The sequence below is a fragment of the Pseudorca crassidens genome, chromosome 19 (genome assembly GCF_039906515.1).
Source record: "Pseudorca crassidens isolate mPseCra1 chromosome 19, mPseCra1.hap1, whole genome shotgun sequence".
Taxonomy (NCBI): Eukaryota; Metazoa; Chordata; class Mammalia; order Artiodactyla; family Delphinidae; genus Pseudorca; species Pseudorca crassidens.
In genome coordinates, this window is record NC_090314.1 from 55142454 (window position 1) to 55157553 (window position 15100).

Genomic DNA, 15100 nt, shown 5'->3' on the forward strand with positions numbered 1-15100 from the left:
CCCGTGGCCGGGAGGGCCTGTCTGCGGGCCCAGAGGGGAGACTCGCGCCCCGGGTGGGGTGAAGCCCGCTGCAAGCCCCCCTCCAGATGTGGCCACCCCCTCGGGAACTTAGAGCCGGCCGTTCTCCCCACCTGACATGGCTCCTCTTGGGATCTTACGTGGAGCGTGGCGCTGGCACAGGACCCATCTCCGTGACCCCCGGGGGAGGCAGAAGGGAACCCCATAAGCCCAGGGCTCCTCCGTGCTCCTGCGGCCGGCACCTTCCTACACCGACAGAGCTCGACGTTCCGCTTACCCAGGAGGCTCCCGAGAACCTGCCCAGGGTGACCGGACACACCCCTGTGTCACCGGTCCCTGTCCCAGCGCCCCAGGGCCAAGGCACTCGCCGCTTTGGGGCTCGGTGGGCGCCCCAGGGGCCTGGCTAGAGGCCTGAGGCTCACACACCCCCTCCAAGCTTTGGGGACTGAGCGACCAGGGGCGGAGGGTGTCCCACCCATCGTAACAGAGCTCAGATGCACTGGGAGGAGAGACCTGGGCCAGCTGCCCCCAGACCCCAGAGGAAGACGACCCCCCAGGACGGCCACCACCCCAGCCTGAGCCTGGAATGTTGTTGGCTTAGTTCCTGGCCAAACACAGAAAGTCGGCCCTCCTCAGGGGAGGGGGACAGTGGTCTCCGTGGGCAGGTGCCGGGGGTCACTTCGCCTATGACAGGGTCTGAGCTGAATGCCAGTGGCACATCTTACAACACGTGCACAAGTAAATAAACGCAAGAAGATGTGAAGAAAGATTTTCCTCATCACAGCAGCTTTGTCAGAGCAGTTCTCTCTGGGGAGATTCCAGTGGGAGGAGCAGTCTTGCTAGAAGTTTCTAACGACATTTACGCAGACGCTTCCCTCGTTACACACCCACAGAACCCTAGCTGGGTAAGAAACTGCTCGAGAACGCACACCGTGTGCTCCAGTGACCAGCGGGCTGAGGTGTGAATGACACCCCGTGTCCCGCTCAGCAGTGTGTGATCAGGCCGGGGCCCCAGGCCTCCACAGCCTGACCTTCCCTTTGTCCCAGCTCGCGGCGGGGAGGCAACGTTGAATAACCTCCTGTGAGGATGTCGCCCTCGGCCCGCAATGAGCCAGTCCATCCTCCCGACTCTGAGGAAGTCGACTCAGACTCTGAGGGCGAGGCCTGGCAACGTGTCTCTGACAAGCGCTCTGGGAACTCCATCCAGCAAGTGTGGGCACACAGACGGCACCCACCCCCCAGGGGTTAGTCCCACTGGCCCGCATCCCAGGAGGCAGGTCATGGGGCCGGAGAGGCAAACTGGGGTGTACCCAGCCCTACTTTGCAGGAGAAACAGAAGCTGTCCCCGAAGCAAATACGCAAAATGCAGAAAAGGCAGCTCGGCACATACCCAAGATAACTAAACAGAGAGAAAAAATGCAAGACACAAGATGACGATCGAGAGGATATTAATGGTTTGTTTTGTTTTGTTTTTTTATTTATTTATTATTTTTGGCCGCGTTGTGTCTTCGTTGCTGCGCTCGGGCTTTCTCTAGATGCGGTGAGCGGGGACTACTCTTTGTTGCGGTGCACGGGCTTCTCATTGCAGTGGCTCCTCTTGTTGCAGAGCACAGGCTCTAGGCGTGCAGACTTCAGTAGTTGCAGCACGTGGGCTCAGTAGTTGTGGCTCGCGGGCTTAGCTGCTCCGCGGCATGTGGGATCTTCCCGGACCAGGGCTGGAAGCCGTGTCCCCTGCATTGGCAGGCGATTCTTAGCCACTGCGCCCCCCTGGGAAGCCCCGATATTAATGTTTTAAGTCAAAGTTCATGAGAGCACATCGGACACTTGATAAATCAGCAAGTTCTTATCCAATTAACTTCAACTTGCCCACATTTGGTAAACAGCGGCCATCCAGGCAGGGCACTGTGGGAGTTACATAAATGCCCACCTTGCCCTTAAACAGCCACAATCCTCGGAGAAACTTGTGTGTGTGCTATGCTGCCCAGCGCGTCAGCTGCCACCACACGTGACATGCAGCAAGTCCCAGCGGAGGGGAGCGAAAGACACTCTGGATTTCAGAAGCTTGGTCTAAAACAAAAAAAGAACGTAAAATACCTTATTCATAGTTTTTAGGCCGAGTGCCTGTTGGAACAATCTTTCTACTTAAGTGGCTGCTGGCAAATCTGAAGTTACGTGCGTGGCTGCCCCGTGCAGCTCCCGCTGCTGGACAGCGCCGTGCAGGAGGTGCAGCTACATGCTGGGACCGGGGCGGGAGAATGGGTTCCTGGCTCTGTGGAGGGGCCGCACTCGAGCCGCTCTGGAGGAGGAGCACGGTCATGGCCATGTGGTGGCCAAAGGAGCGGCATCCCAGGCTGAGGGCACAGCGTGGAAGCAGAGGCAGAACAGAGAGCAGTGAGAGTGGCCAAGGGTGGGATGCACGGAGAGACCCGGCCGCCAGGGGGCGCACTTGTGTGCACTGCCCGGTTTGGTCCGGTTCCCTCGGGCCCGTGAGCCAAGGTTCTGGCGGGGAGGCTACTTGCTGGAGCTGGCTGTGCCACCGAGACCTCAGGGGCACGCGTGGGCAAGGCTACTGGAGTATAATCGGAACCAGGGCCCTTTGGGGGATCAGAAAGTAGACCCACTCGATAGATCCTGAAGGCACAACGAACTGGACGTGACTCATGGCCAGAAAGATCTACGGTGCCCAAGAGCCCATCCACAAAGAGTTACCGCTCTTGCTGGAGACGGCGGTGAAGGGAAAGGTCACAGGTGGCTCCACACTTCCATTTCCAAGCGTGGGGAACAAAGGGGGCACGGGCAGAGGGAGCGTGTGGGAGCTGGGGGGAGGGCCTGTGGGGTGGGCAGTGCCGGTGCTGGGGTCGGGGAGGTCACGTCAAGGGAGAGCGCAGAGAAGAGGGGCGGGCACAGGGCCGGGCCGTCCTGGCTGGGGGTGGGGTGGAGGCAGGGGAAGCCGGCAAGCCCCTCGTGCGAGGAGCCCGGCAGGAAGAGGGTCAAGGAGGAGCTGGTGGCCGAGTCAGGGGGCAGGAAGGGCCAGGCTTGGGCCTGGTGACCGAGGGTAGCAGGTGACCCTGCAGACCTGGTGGAGGCAGGGGTGACAGGAGGGGCTGGCAGACCCAGGAAGGGGTGGGGCACAGGGTCCCCTGACGGCCGCCGCCCTTCCGAAGGTGCCCTGGGACGATCTCCGCTACCTCTTTGGGGAAATCATGTACGGCGGCCACATCACCGACGACTGGGACCGCCGGCTCTGCAGGACGTACCTGGAGGAGTACATCCAGGCGGAGATGCTGGAGGGAGAGATCCTGCTGGCCCCGGGCTTTCAGATCCCCCCGAACCTGGACTACAAGGTGAGGGCTCCTTCCAGGGACGGGTAACACATTAAACATGAGCTCCCTCTGTGACGCAAAGCAACAGAGGTCAGTGCCGTCCCGCAGGCTCCCTGGCGAGAGCCTCTGTCGCAGATGGACCACCAATAAGCAAGCGGACAGGCAACCCAAGCAAGAGGGCTTCAAAGGCAGCCTCCATGGAGGAGAGTGGAAACTTCCTCTGTGTGCCTGGGGAGCAGCCCCAAAAGGGGGTCAGGGAAATGAGGTTTGGTACAGAGGGCAAGACGTGGACAGAACGTTCTGGGAAGCGATGCTTAATAAACGGAGGACACGGGTTCCAGCTCACACAGCTCTCCCTGCTTACCCGCCCCCCCTTTTGCAGGGTTACCACGAATACATCGACAAGAACCTGCCCCCCGAAAGCCCCTGCCTGTATGGCCTGCACCCCAATGCAGAGACTGGCTTCCTGACGGCCACCTCGGAGATGCTATTCCGCACTGTCCTGGAAATGCAGCCCAAAGAAACCGGGTCGGGAGCCGGTGGCGCCGGGGTATCTCGCGAGGAGAAGGTAGGAGCCTGACTACCCATCCAGCAACAGAGGAAGGGCAGGGCCTGGGACATGGGGGCACAACGACCGGCAGCAGCCCCTGGGAACTTGTTAGCAACTTCATCGGAGCCCACTCCAGACCCCGGGATCAGGAACTCAGGGGTACGGGAGCCTGCAAGCGGGCTGCTGCAGCCCAGACGGAGCACCAAGTGCTGAGCTAGAGAGAGGCGGGGCGTCTCCGCGTACTCGCCCGAGCAGCCTCCCTCCCTGCAGCTCCTCACTTCCCTGGCTGGGCTCCCGAGAGGGCCTGCCCTTCAACCCTGCCCCGCGAACACAAGGGCAGCAGCTGAAGTCCTGGGAGGGCAGTGCATGTGGCTCAGGCAGGGCAGTCTAGACGCTTAAACCAGTCCCTCCAGATGTGCTTAGGTGAGCACGGGGGACAGATCCTATGAACACTCACCGCAACAGCACGGCGCAGACAACGTAAGAGCATGTAATAAACCCCCAGCTGCCAGGGTTACCTCTGCGTCTAAGAGGCGTCGGCACCTTGGCACTTCTTAAAATATTCCCGACAAGCTCTGCTAAAAATTAGCTAAGTACTGGGCTTCCCAGGTAAGTAGACCAGATTCTTGATTGGAAGACTCTCAGTGCTCTGAGGCCCCTTGACATTTTCTTTGTGTAATGACTGAAACCAGAGATCAGTAGATGCTCTGGTGGCCGTGGTGCTCGTGACCACCATGTGGGCCACCCCTTGAGAGGGTGTGCCCCGCACGGTCCCTGCAGACAGCCCACACCAAGGGCAAGGTGATCTGATGGGGGAGGGAAGCAGTGCATCCAGGGATGTCTGAAGGCACCAGGCTAGGGCAGCCTAATGCTCCCGTGGCCAGAGCCATACGGCCGTGACAACGAAGCCAGAACACTAAAGCCGGATGGCCAAGATTACCTTCCCCTGATCAGACGCGGGGCTGCACCTCCGTGATCCCGTTTTTCTGGCAACTCCACCTGCCTTGCTCCTGGGCTCAGAGTTGAACGTCGGGGCAGCACCCGGGCCCTGGCGCTGGGGGAGGGCTGGGGGTGCAGGCGCAGTGACACGGGCTGGCTGGGGGCTGGCTTCCAGGTGAAGGCCGTGCTGGATGAGATCCTGGAGAAGATCCCGGAGACCTTCAACATGGCCGAGATCATGGCCAAGGCCGCCGAGAAGACCCCCTACGTGGTTGTCGCCTTCCAAGAATGTGAGAGAATGAACATCCTGACCAACGAAATGCGCCGCTCGCTGAAGGAGCTGAACCTGGGGCTGAAGGTAAAAACGTGGGTGGCAGGACCTGGGGTGTGACTAGGGACGCGGGCTGGCCACCGCAGGCTGACTTCCCTTGGCCACAAGACCAACAAGCCCCAGGCCGCTGGGCCTCGGCACCTCGAGTTCCCCGGTCTGGAGGAGTGGGCACCTCAGGGCATCTGCAGATGCATCCAGGTGGCCATGGACGCCATCTGGACTGTTCCCTGGCAGGAAACCCTGGTGTGGCCACCACAGGGCATCTGCAGGGGCACTGCACAGACCCACGTCAACTCACGACACGGGGGGGGCAGGGCTCGCCCACCTGAGAGCAGGTGAAACAAGGCATAGGACTGACCGGGTCTGCATCTGTGCCGAGCGCCCCAGCACCCCTGTCTGCGTGTCCCTCAGGGAGAACTGACCATCACGACCGACATGGAAGACCTGTCCACGGCTCTGTTCTATGACACTGTGCCCGACACGTGGGTGGCCCGGGCCTACCCCTCGAGGTTGGGCCTGGCGGCCTGGTACGCCGACCTGCTGCTCCGCATCAGGGTAAGGACAGGCTTCTGGGGAGCCGCTGGCCTGACTCTCAGCAAACCTGCCCCCAGGGCCTGAGGAGTGAGGCGGGGGCGGGGGGGGGAACATGCATCCCCGTCAGAGGCCTGGAGGCCCCTGCTGGCCTGGCCTTGGTCAGAGCACAGCCGGAAGGGCCTGGGCCACACCACGAGCACGCAGGCCCGACAACGCAGGAACTTCCTCCCCGAAGGAAGCAAAGGGCCAGCGCGAAGCAAGAGCAGCTTCTGCGGCCACAGATGCAGAGGGCCTCCCAGCAGAGCCCAGAGGCTCCAGGGACACCTGTCACGGGAGCCACCTCCTGGGGGAGAAAGAGAGCAGCAGCCTCTTTCAGACCCAAATCCTCTCAATCGTGAGCCCCCCTCCTGGACCCTGCTCTCCCCGTCCAGACCGTGAACGGGCGTCTCGGGCAGGCGGCCGTCCTCTGCGCAGAGGCGGGGAGGCTCTAGCACGGCCCCACGCCCATCTCGTCCAGGAGCTCGAGGCCTGGACGATGGACTTCACACTGCCTACCACCGTGTGGCTGGCCGGCTTCTTCAACCCGCAGTCCTTCCTCACGGCCATCATGCAGTCCATGGCCAGGAAGAACGAGTGGCCACTGGACAAGATGTGTCTGTCTGTGGAGGTGACCAAGAAGAACCGGGAGGACATGACCGCGCCCCCCCGGGAGGGCTCCTACGTGTACGGGCTCTTCATGGAAGGTAACAGGCACTGGCAGGGGAAGCACCAGGGGCACGTGGGCTCACAGTGGCCTGAGGAGCCCAACCACACACCGGCATCCGCTTGGCTCTGCTGCGGTGCAGGCTCGTCCGCAGACCTGAGCCCCCATTTTGAGGCCATGAGGAGCTCAGCCCTGGAGCCCAGGACAGGCATACGTTCTGGGGGTGAGGGTCCAGGAGCCCACCTCTGTCAGGGCTACTGTCCAACCACCGCACCCCCACAAGGCACAGGTTCAAGGGCAGGGAGGCCCGGCCGGCCCCCTCCCCTGAGCCGAGCCCAGTGCGAGGCCATCACATGGCCAGGTCCCAGCAGCGGCGGGGGGGGGGGGGGGGCAAGGCTGGCACTCATTCAGTTCCGCCCACGTCACCCCTGTCCCGCACCAGGCAAGGTCAGACAGGACCAGCCGGCAGACCCACTCCGAGTTGAGTGCCAGCGACTCCCCCACCCTCCTTAGCGACTGATGTCACCCCTTTACCCCCCGTGCCCACATCACCAAAGACAAGCAGAGCAGCAACCATTCTCCGTGTTTATTTTGGAATTACAGACAGGAAATGTAAGCATCGTTAAATAGGGTGAGTAGAAGTAAGTCTGGTTCAAGGCAGGACAGTTGTGTGTGCATATACATATTTGTACTGTGCAGGTGCACGCAGGACAGTCGCTACAGAGGGAGGGAAGCAGGGAGTTTAGTCTGTCACTTTCACCTGGAGTTATGATTTCCTGCCATTGAAACGAAGAAGGCTGGCACATGAGGCTCTGAAACCACCACGCACGTAGACAATGGAGCCCGCGCTTTAGGGCCGATCTGTCCCTCAGAGGTGCACAGCGAGACATACAGGCAGTCACGCCGTGCACACGACCCCCACCCCGTCCTCTGCCTACAGCCCCCCCTGCAGCAATTCCTGTGCAGTCCAGGCCCTGGCACCTGGCCTATCTCTACAGGGGTGCGGGTGCAAGCCAGGCCCCTCCCCTCCCCCACTGCCAGCACGACAGACGGGAACCGGGAACCAGTCACCTCACCCTGGGCCACCCTGACCCTTGGCTGTGCTGTCCCTGCAGGAGCTCGCTGGGACACCCAGATGGGAGTCATCGCCGACGCGCGGCTGAAAGAGCTGACGCCGGCCATGCCCGTCATCTTCATCAAGGCCATCCCTGTGGACCGCATGGAGACCAAGAACATCTATGAGTGTCCCGTGTACAAAACACGCATCCGCGGCCCCACCTACGTCTGGACCTTTAACCTGAAGACCAAAGAGAAGGCAGCAAAGTGGATCCTGGCAGCCGTGGCGCTGCTCCTACAGGCCTAGCTGGAGCCCCGGGTCCCGCCGTGAGGCCCATGCTGCCCGGCGCCAGGTCCTGACCGCAACTTCAAATTTACAGTTAGGAACTCAGCCTTGCAACTATCACTTATTTTCACAGGAACTGATGATTGCTTTTTTGTTCTCCTAAATAATCGAGGCACTTTATAACCATGCACATCGAGACTAGCCAGAGGGTGGAGGGCAGCCTGGGAGAGGGGGTGTGGATGGGATTAAAACAATGAAGCCACTTAGCCAGGTTTGTCTGATTGATTCACTTGAGCCAGCCTTCAGCCTGATGGCCACCAGGGGCCTGGCACAGGCTTAGGGGTGAGGCCCCAATTCCCGGCAGCCAGGGGAGCATCCCAGGAACCAAACCCCCAAATCCTGACTTCCCACAGGGTCAGCTGGGTTTATCTTTCTTTTCCCACCGGTGGCATGTAGGGTTAGAGCTGGAGGCAGCCACACCCTTGCCTGATGCTACCTGCAAACACCCACCACTAAGGGCCAGGGTGTTCCATTCCCGTACAGACAGGAGCGGCCACTGCCACAGGCACTGTCCCCTAAAGCACTATTCCTTCTCTCAAGCAAGAAAACCTCCCTCGATTATGGGTAATGCCGCCTCCCTGCCCCAGAATTCCGAAAAGCAAACTATTCCACCGAGGGGCCATTTCCATACAGCTCAAGTGCTTCCCTGTCAACTTCCCACTTTCTGAAATTGCTGGGAACGGGAGGGACCACTTTAAACACATGTCTGTGTCCTGGGAGGTCACAATAAATGGTCGTCCCCTCTTAGTTCTGGGCAGCATCTTCGTTGTCTTTTGTCTCCCTCCCCTCTCCCCACCGTCAGTTCTCACTTCCTGCCACCAGACAAAGTAGACTTTAAAACAATGTCTACAATAGTAGACAAAGAAGGGCATTATATAATGATAAAGGGATCAATACAAGAAGACAATATAACGCTCATTAAACGTATATGCACCTAATATAGAAGCACCTAAACGTATAAGGCAAATATTAACAGATGTAAAGGGAGAAACTGACAATAACACAACTAATGGCAGGGGACTTTAACACCCCTTTAGATCAATGGACAGATCATCCAGAAAATCAGTGAGGAAACAGCAGTCTCAAGTGACACGTGAGGTCAGTTGGACTTAATAGATAACTAGAGCACATTCCATCCAAAAGCAGAAGAATACACATTCTTTTCAACGTTCGGGATGGATCATGTGCTAGGCCACAAAACAAGACTTGACAGATTTAAGAGTACAGAAATTATATCAAGCATTTTTCCCAACCACAACAGTATAAAACTAGAAAGCAATTCTAGGAAGAAAGATGGGAAAAATACAAACACACGGAGACTAAACAACATGCTACCCAAATCAGAAAATACTTCGAGACAAACAAAAATAAAAATACAACTTTCCAACATCTATGGGATGCAGCAAAACCAGTTCTAAGAGGGAAGTTCATAGCAATACAGGCCTACCTCAAAACAAGAAAAATCTCAAAACAACCTAACCCACCATCTAGGAATTAATTAGAATTAGAAAATGAAGAACAAACAAAGCCCAAGTCAGCAGAAGAGGGACAACTGCTCAGCAGCCAAGACACCCCGACTTCCAAAAAGGTGAGCGTGTCCGCAGGCACTGCGCCCCAGGGCCGCACGCTGCAGCACCGCAGCGGGCACAGGCGACAGGCGCACGCGCGCACACACGCGCGCGCGCGCCAGCAGGGAAGGGACCAGAGGTGGCCCGCCTCATCCGGCCTCATTCTGTGAGCTCCTGCTCCAAGGGGAGCAGGTGGCTACCGCGGTGCTGGTCCCAGGGCTGCCCTGGGCCAGGCCCCCATCTGACGGACCCAGGTAATGGGTGCAGACAAAATGAGACGACGATGAACTGGGAAACCAGGGGTACAGGAAGGCAGCTAGCAGGGCCCACAGCCTCCAGCGGGGGCCCACAGGCTGGCACCTCGGTGTTTTCTAGCTTCAAAGCAGAGTAAAGCAAGCACCACGCCGCCGTCCCACGCACACACCTGGCCTCCTCCTAAGTTCAACTTGATGCTGAAGTAGTTCTGTGAAAACTTTTTTCCAAGTATTCACCCAATCCTTGGGTGAAGAAGAGGTCCTAGAAGCCCTAACTCCGAGGCCAATAATTTACAACAATCCTGGGGCCTGGTGGGGCTAAGAGGGAGAAGGAAAAATGCCCCTCAAATCCTCCCTCCCTGGGGCCTAGAGAATCCACCCCTTTGGAAGGCAGGAGTCCTGCCCCCAGAACCTGGCCACCGGGCAACCACCTCTGCCGGCCAGGAGGGGTCACTACAGCCCTTCGTGTCCAGGCTGGAGGGCCAGGAGAGCCACCACCCTGACTGGAGGACATAAAACTGCCAGTGGCCACCAGGCAACTCATTTTAATCCCTGGTAATAACCAAAAAATGGGGAGATTTTCCAGTTTTGCCTTTAGAGCCTGAAATAAAACATTTATTCCACACTCTACACATTGTGGGTAGATGACAAAATTCTCTTCGAACTTTGCGAGAGATGATTCACCTTGCTTGGAGTTGCAATCCAGCCTTGGGGAGACAGAGCCTGGGACAAAAGCTATGCTGCGTCTGAAGGTGCCGTGACGCCCGCAGCAGTCCTGGTGGGTGGAAGGGTAGGGGCCCTGGCTGGAGCGAGCGCCCGGCGGGTGGGGTGGGGGGGCCGCCCAGGACCGTCCCAAAGGCAACCAGCAGAGACAAAGCGAGCAGCTCGCAAAGCGGGCAGCCACAGATTGCTCAAGCCCGGCAGTGGCACAATGCTCGCTCTGGCCCCACAGCATCTGCAGGAATGCAAACGCTGTTTACCGAAAGCCTCTCCCCAAACAGAAACCCAGCGCCCCGGCACAGGCACATTCTTTTGGCTTCCCTCCTCTCACTGTCCCACAGGACAATTTAATAACTGGTTTGGAGGCAAACAGTGTTAACTGATGTGCCACTGCCCCCAGGCAGCGTGGTGTGGCCACTGCTCCACCCAACTCCCCACCACAAAAGCCTGCAGATCTGCCCAGGCCCAGGGGAGGGGCTGACGAGGTGATCCCCGCACCGGCGCCCCACGCACACAGCAAGGTGGCGCGAGCTAGGCCAACCACGGCCTCCCAAGACCCACGGACGAACGCGACCATCGGAGCCGCCAGCCCTTTGGAGGGAGACACGTGAAGCTGCCTCCAGGGCAGGTGGGCAGGGATGGAATCCCGTCTGCTGCCCCCAGCCCCAAGGATGAGCTGCCATGCCCTGGGGCTGCGAGGCCTTCTCTCTGGGCAAGGTTCAAGCACCTGAAGGTCTGGGGACTGGGCAGGGAGGTTCTGAAATCTCCTCCTGGAGACACTGGGGGCGGCGCAGGAGCACACGGGTAGATATCAGAAGAAACACAGGTAAAAGAGTCAAAAGTGGCTGCTAGGGGGAAGGAAGGGCAGCTGCATCTTGTTGGCCTTTCGGTATTATTTTACTCTCTAAATTCGCATGTTATTTGAATGAAATTTAAAGTAATTCAAATGCTGAGAAAAAAATGAAACAAATAAAATTTTTTAAAGTGAGGCTGAAAAGAGAACCATGGTACCAGGCCGCAGGGGACGCGGGCCGCACACAGTGCCAACGCGGACGACGCTCGGCCGCTCAACCCTTCATCCTTGTCCTCCCGCCTCCTCTCTCCCTTCCCCACAGGCCAAAGGCCCAACCATTCCCATCCCCCCAAACCCCTAGCGTGGGCTGGACCAGCAAAGTCCGGCCCAGACCACCCCACCCAGGAGACTGATCCCATCTGGGGCCACACGGCGGGGAGGTCAGGGTCTAAAGGGACCTGAAACACACGGCGGACTCAGGAGAGACCCCACCTCCGACGGCAGCTGCACCCTGGCCGGCCTCCTGGCGTCCGAACAGCCAAGGGGCAGCTCAGGTGAGGCCTCGTCTCGTCCTCCCGTGGGACACGGCCAGAGGCCCGGCCGCCAGGGGAAGGCTCCTGGGCGGGCGGGGCACGTCCTGCTACCAGCTGCCACCACGGCAGCATCTCATCTCCGCAAGCGCACGTCACAGAAACGTCAGGGAGATGAGGCAGCAGCCCCGGGGCCTCTCATGCTGGCAGCTGCAGCGGCCCAGGGCAGCAAGCCAGGACGCTCCCGACCAAGAGCGCTGCCCCTCCGCTCCCACTGCCTTCGGAACGGCGTGCTCAGCGGTGAGGAGGGGGCGCAGAATCTACCTCTGTACCCGGTGGCCACCAGGCCCTCACCCCAGGGCCGCCTCCGGCCCCCGGGGAAGGGAGAGCATTGGTGGGCCCCACAATGCTGACCGCACCACAGCCCCAGGACGTGGCAGAAGGTAAGAGGGCTGCCTCACTTAGCACCAGGCTTCCAAAACCTCCACAACCAACCACGAGCCCAGACACACACCCCTGGACATGTAACCAAGAAAGGACGGAAGGGCCCTGGAGTCCCTGCGAGAGGCCCTGGGGACCCCCGCTGGGGGGAGCCCCCTGTCCCTCTAGTGACCCCCTGGGAAACCGCACTGGGCCGGCCTGGTAGTCAGTACCTGCTGTCCTCAGAAGAAGTTCTTAATCAGCGGAGTCACCATCTTCACCCACAGCTTCACCTGCCGGCTCGGCTGCTCAAAGGTGGCAGAGGACACCGCACCAGACCTCAGGTAGAGCTGCGCCTGCTCCTGGGGAAGAGGGGCGGACAGGGGTTGGGGTCAGCTCCAGCACCGGTGACGCGGCCCGCCGGCCCAGGGGCTCCGTGGGGGCCCCAGCGCAGGTCGCCCCGGTACACATTCCTTAGAAAAGCCAAGAAGCCAGTGTGCTTCAATTTTTAAGACCAAGCAAGACGTGTGTGGGACAGGCAATTTAGAGTTGAAGAAATACAGCTGGTGGAAAAAATATTTAAAAGTTCGCCCTCACTAAATGAGGTAGTGCCAATTAAAATAATGAGATTTTCTTTAAATGAGACACAGTTTTTTCTTCTCTCAAACTAGCAAAAAGTTGTTTTGCATCATCGCCCTCTGCTGACGAAGGCCGAGGGAACAGGCACTCCCGGACGCGCTGGTGGAATGAATGGAAAGGGGGCTCGGATCATCTGTCTGTAGAGCAATTTGGCAACAAGTACCAAAAGCCTTACAAAGCTCCACTTGCAAGAGTTTATCCCGAGAAAACAACTGTGCACTAAGATCCCTGTGTACTGATATTTATCACAGCAACATTTATGACGGAGAAAACCTGGAAACCCCCTAAATGTCCACCAACCAGCTAATTAAATATAATAAACCCATATGACAAATCAGCATTCACCATAAGATAATCATACTCTAGAAAAACATTTACTTAACAATACGGGAATGTGCACAAATATATTAAGTGAAAGACACTGGACATGAGTTAACATACACAATATAATCCTACTTTCGTGAAGAAGAAAAAAACAAGTTACACGTCTCCATACGCACACAGAACAAGACAGACAAGGAGCAATCAAAACGATTTCAGTGACTCTCACTGGATGAAAGGTTTAGCGTCTTGTAACTTTTCTCGATTCTTACAATGAACGATTCTTACATATTTAAAAAACAAGTTAAAAAACACTGATAGAAGCCTCATCTTAAATTGTGTTTAGAATCTTTGAGAGGAAAAACTGCCTCTTTTTAAAACATTACACCCTACAAGTGCTGTGCTTCCTTAACAAGGTATCGAAGCTTTCAAAGGGCAAAAGGCAGCAGTCAGGGGATGTGGTTCTGTTTCCACCACCAGGAGTGGTGACATCCCTCTCCGAACCTTCTGTCCCTTTAATCTATAAAATACTGACTTAACCCACACTACGGTGAGGATCCACCCACGCTGGCTTTGCAAACACCCTGTCCACTGCGGGACCAGGAGCCCCAAGGGGACAGTGGATGCCGCCGCACCATCCCGCTGGGAGCTGGACGCTCTCTTCTCTGGGGGCAGGAACGGAAGCCACGTCCCTGGCAAACTCCTCTGGCCCAGTGAGGACAGGGGATGAAGGACACCGCGCCCTCCAGGACACTACAGAAGTTGCCCCAGCTCTCCGCGGCGCGGGCTGGGGCGTCTCGTGCCCGGCCTCACATCTTCCGGCACATTCTTTGCGCTCACTCCCTTGTGAGTGGGTGCTCCCAGGGCCGGGGTCCCTGGCGCTTCAGGTCCGAGCAGACTTTGCCGGCCGCCCGCTGACCATGGCTGGATGGGCCTCATGGAGGAGCCAGCCGGTCTCGGGGGGCTGCTTTGCAGAAGTTTCCAGAGACCCGGCTCCAGCTTTATGTTTTCCAATGAATACACAGCCAAGATTTCAATTAAATTACCAGAAACACTTAAGTCTCCTCACAGACTCCACACGGGGATGGAGAAGGAAGTCAGCTGGTCGAGGTTACAATGCTGTTCAAGGGAGTCTTTCTTAGGTCACAAGTGGTAAACCGTGTCCTCTGAACAAAACCAGGAAGCTTTCAGTTTTTATTGTACGTACTAAGTGAAGGGAGGGACTTCGGATTCGGATAAAAATATCTCCCCACTCTGGTGCCCAGTGTGACATGAACAGGGCCCTTCCCTGGGTCCCCAGGAGGACTCCAGAGGCAGCTTCTGAGAGCAGGGACCCAGGCAGCCGGGGTTTCAGGGACTTTCTGGGCTCAGGGAAGGTTGTGTGGCTGGGCAGTCCCAGCATCGGGCATCGTGTGGGCCTCTCCAGAGGGTGGCTGCAGTCCCAGTATATAATAGGTGGAGTTATCCAGAAATGCATTTTTGCATTTCAAAGGCACAGAAATCAACGTGCCTCTAAAGAACGGAAGGACTGCAGTGGCATGAACTGTCACCCTCCCACCATCAAAAGCCGCTGGGATTCAGGTTTGGGAAGAAAAACAAAATATCCCAAATATGTCATTTGGGAACGCAGCTCCTGACCACAAGCGGCCCAGCTTTTCTCAGATCCAGGATGTGGGTTCAGGCCCCTTACTCAGGAAGTGGGGGAGAGCGGCCAGCACCGGGACCCTGGGCAGAGACTTGCTCCCCCAAATCAGCCCAGACCCACAGAGACCTGGTCCTTGCCAGAGGCCACGTTCACACTGACCACTCGCTACCGTCTGAGGAAACCCAGCTCTCAGCAACCGAGGCAAAAGTCCAGGAGACCCCACTGTTCCTCTCAACCCAGCCCGCTCTGAGGCCGGCCGGCCCCTACTGGAACCTCCTCGGTCATTTGCTGGAAGTCTCACCATAGCATCTGTGATCTGCTGAGCAGATCAGATTCTCCCGCTGGCCACCCAGAGCCCGACCGCTGCCACTTCCTCTCAGCCCTGGTCGTGAAGCCCTTCCCAGCACCAA

General features: G+C 58.0%; 2 protein-coding genes across 13 annotated transcripts in view; one reads left to right on the forward strand and one right to left on the reverse strand.

The window, feature by feature from the left end:
* DNAH17 (dynein axonemal heavy chain 17) overlaps positions 1-8006 on the forward strand; it is a 110443-nt gene extending 102437 nt beyond the window's left edge. The window contains exons 75-80 of one of the 2 annotated variants that reach the window (XM_067715435.1): positions 3183-3362; positions 3724-3909; positions 5006-5188; positions 5573-5716; positions 6213-6438; positions 7514-8006. In XM_067715435.1, coding sequence (XP_067571536.1) covers positions 3183-3362; positions 3724-3909; positions 5006-5188; positions 5573-5716; positions 6213-6438; positions 7514-7761 — 1167 coding nt within the window. In that variant the 3' untranslated portion in view covers positions 7762-8006. Of the gene's footprint in view, positions 1-3182; positions 3363-3723; positions 3910-5005; positions 5189-5572; positions 5717-6212; positions 6972-7513 lie in introns of those variants that run through there. The other variant, XM_067715434.1, reaches the window with a different exon arrangement.
* PGS1 (phosphatidylglycerophosphate synthase 1) overlaps positions 1-15100 on the reverse strand; it is a 108627-nt gene that overhangs the window by 62613 nt on the left and 30914 nt on the right. For 4 of the 11 annotated variants that reach the window (XR_010937417.1, XM_067715440.1, XM_067715436.1 and 1 more), the window contains 2 exons: positions 12319-12447; positions 6970-7606 (listed from right to left, as the gene is read on the reverse strand). Coding sequence is in view for 6 of the 11 variants with exons in the window: in XM_067715440.1 (XP_067571541.1) it covers positions 12328-12447 (120 nt within the window). In the remaining 5 variants the exon portion in view is untranslated. Of the gene's footprint in view, positions 1-1473; positions 2086-6969; positions 7696-12318; positions 12448-15100 lie in introns of those variants that run through there. The other 7 variants (XR_010937420.1, XM_067715439.1, XM_067715441.1 and 4 more) reach the window with 3 other exon arrangements.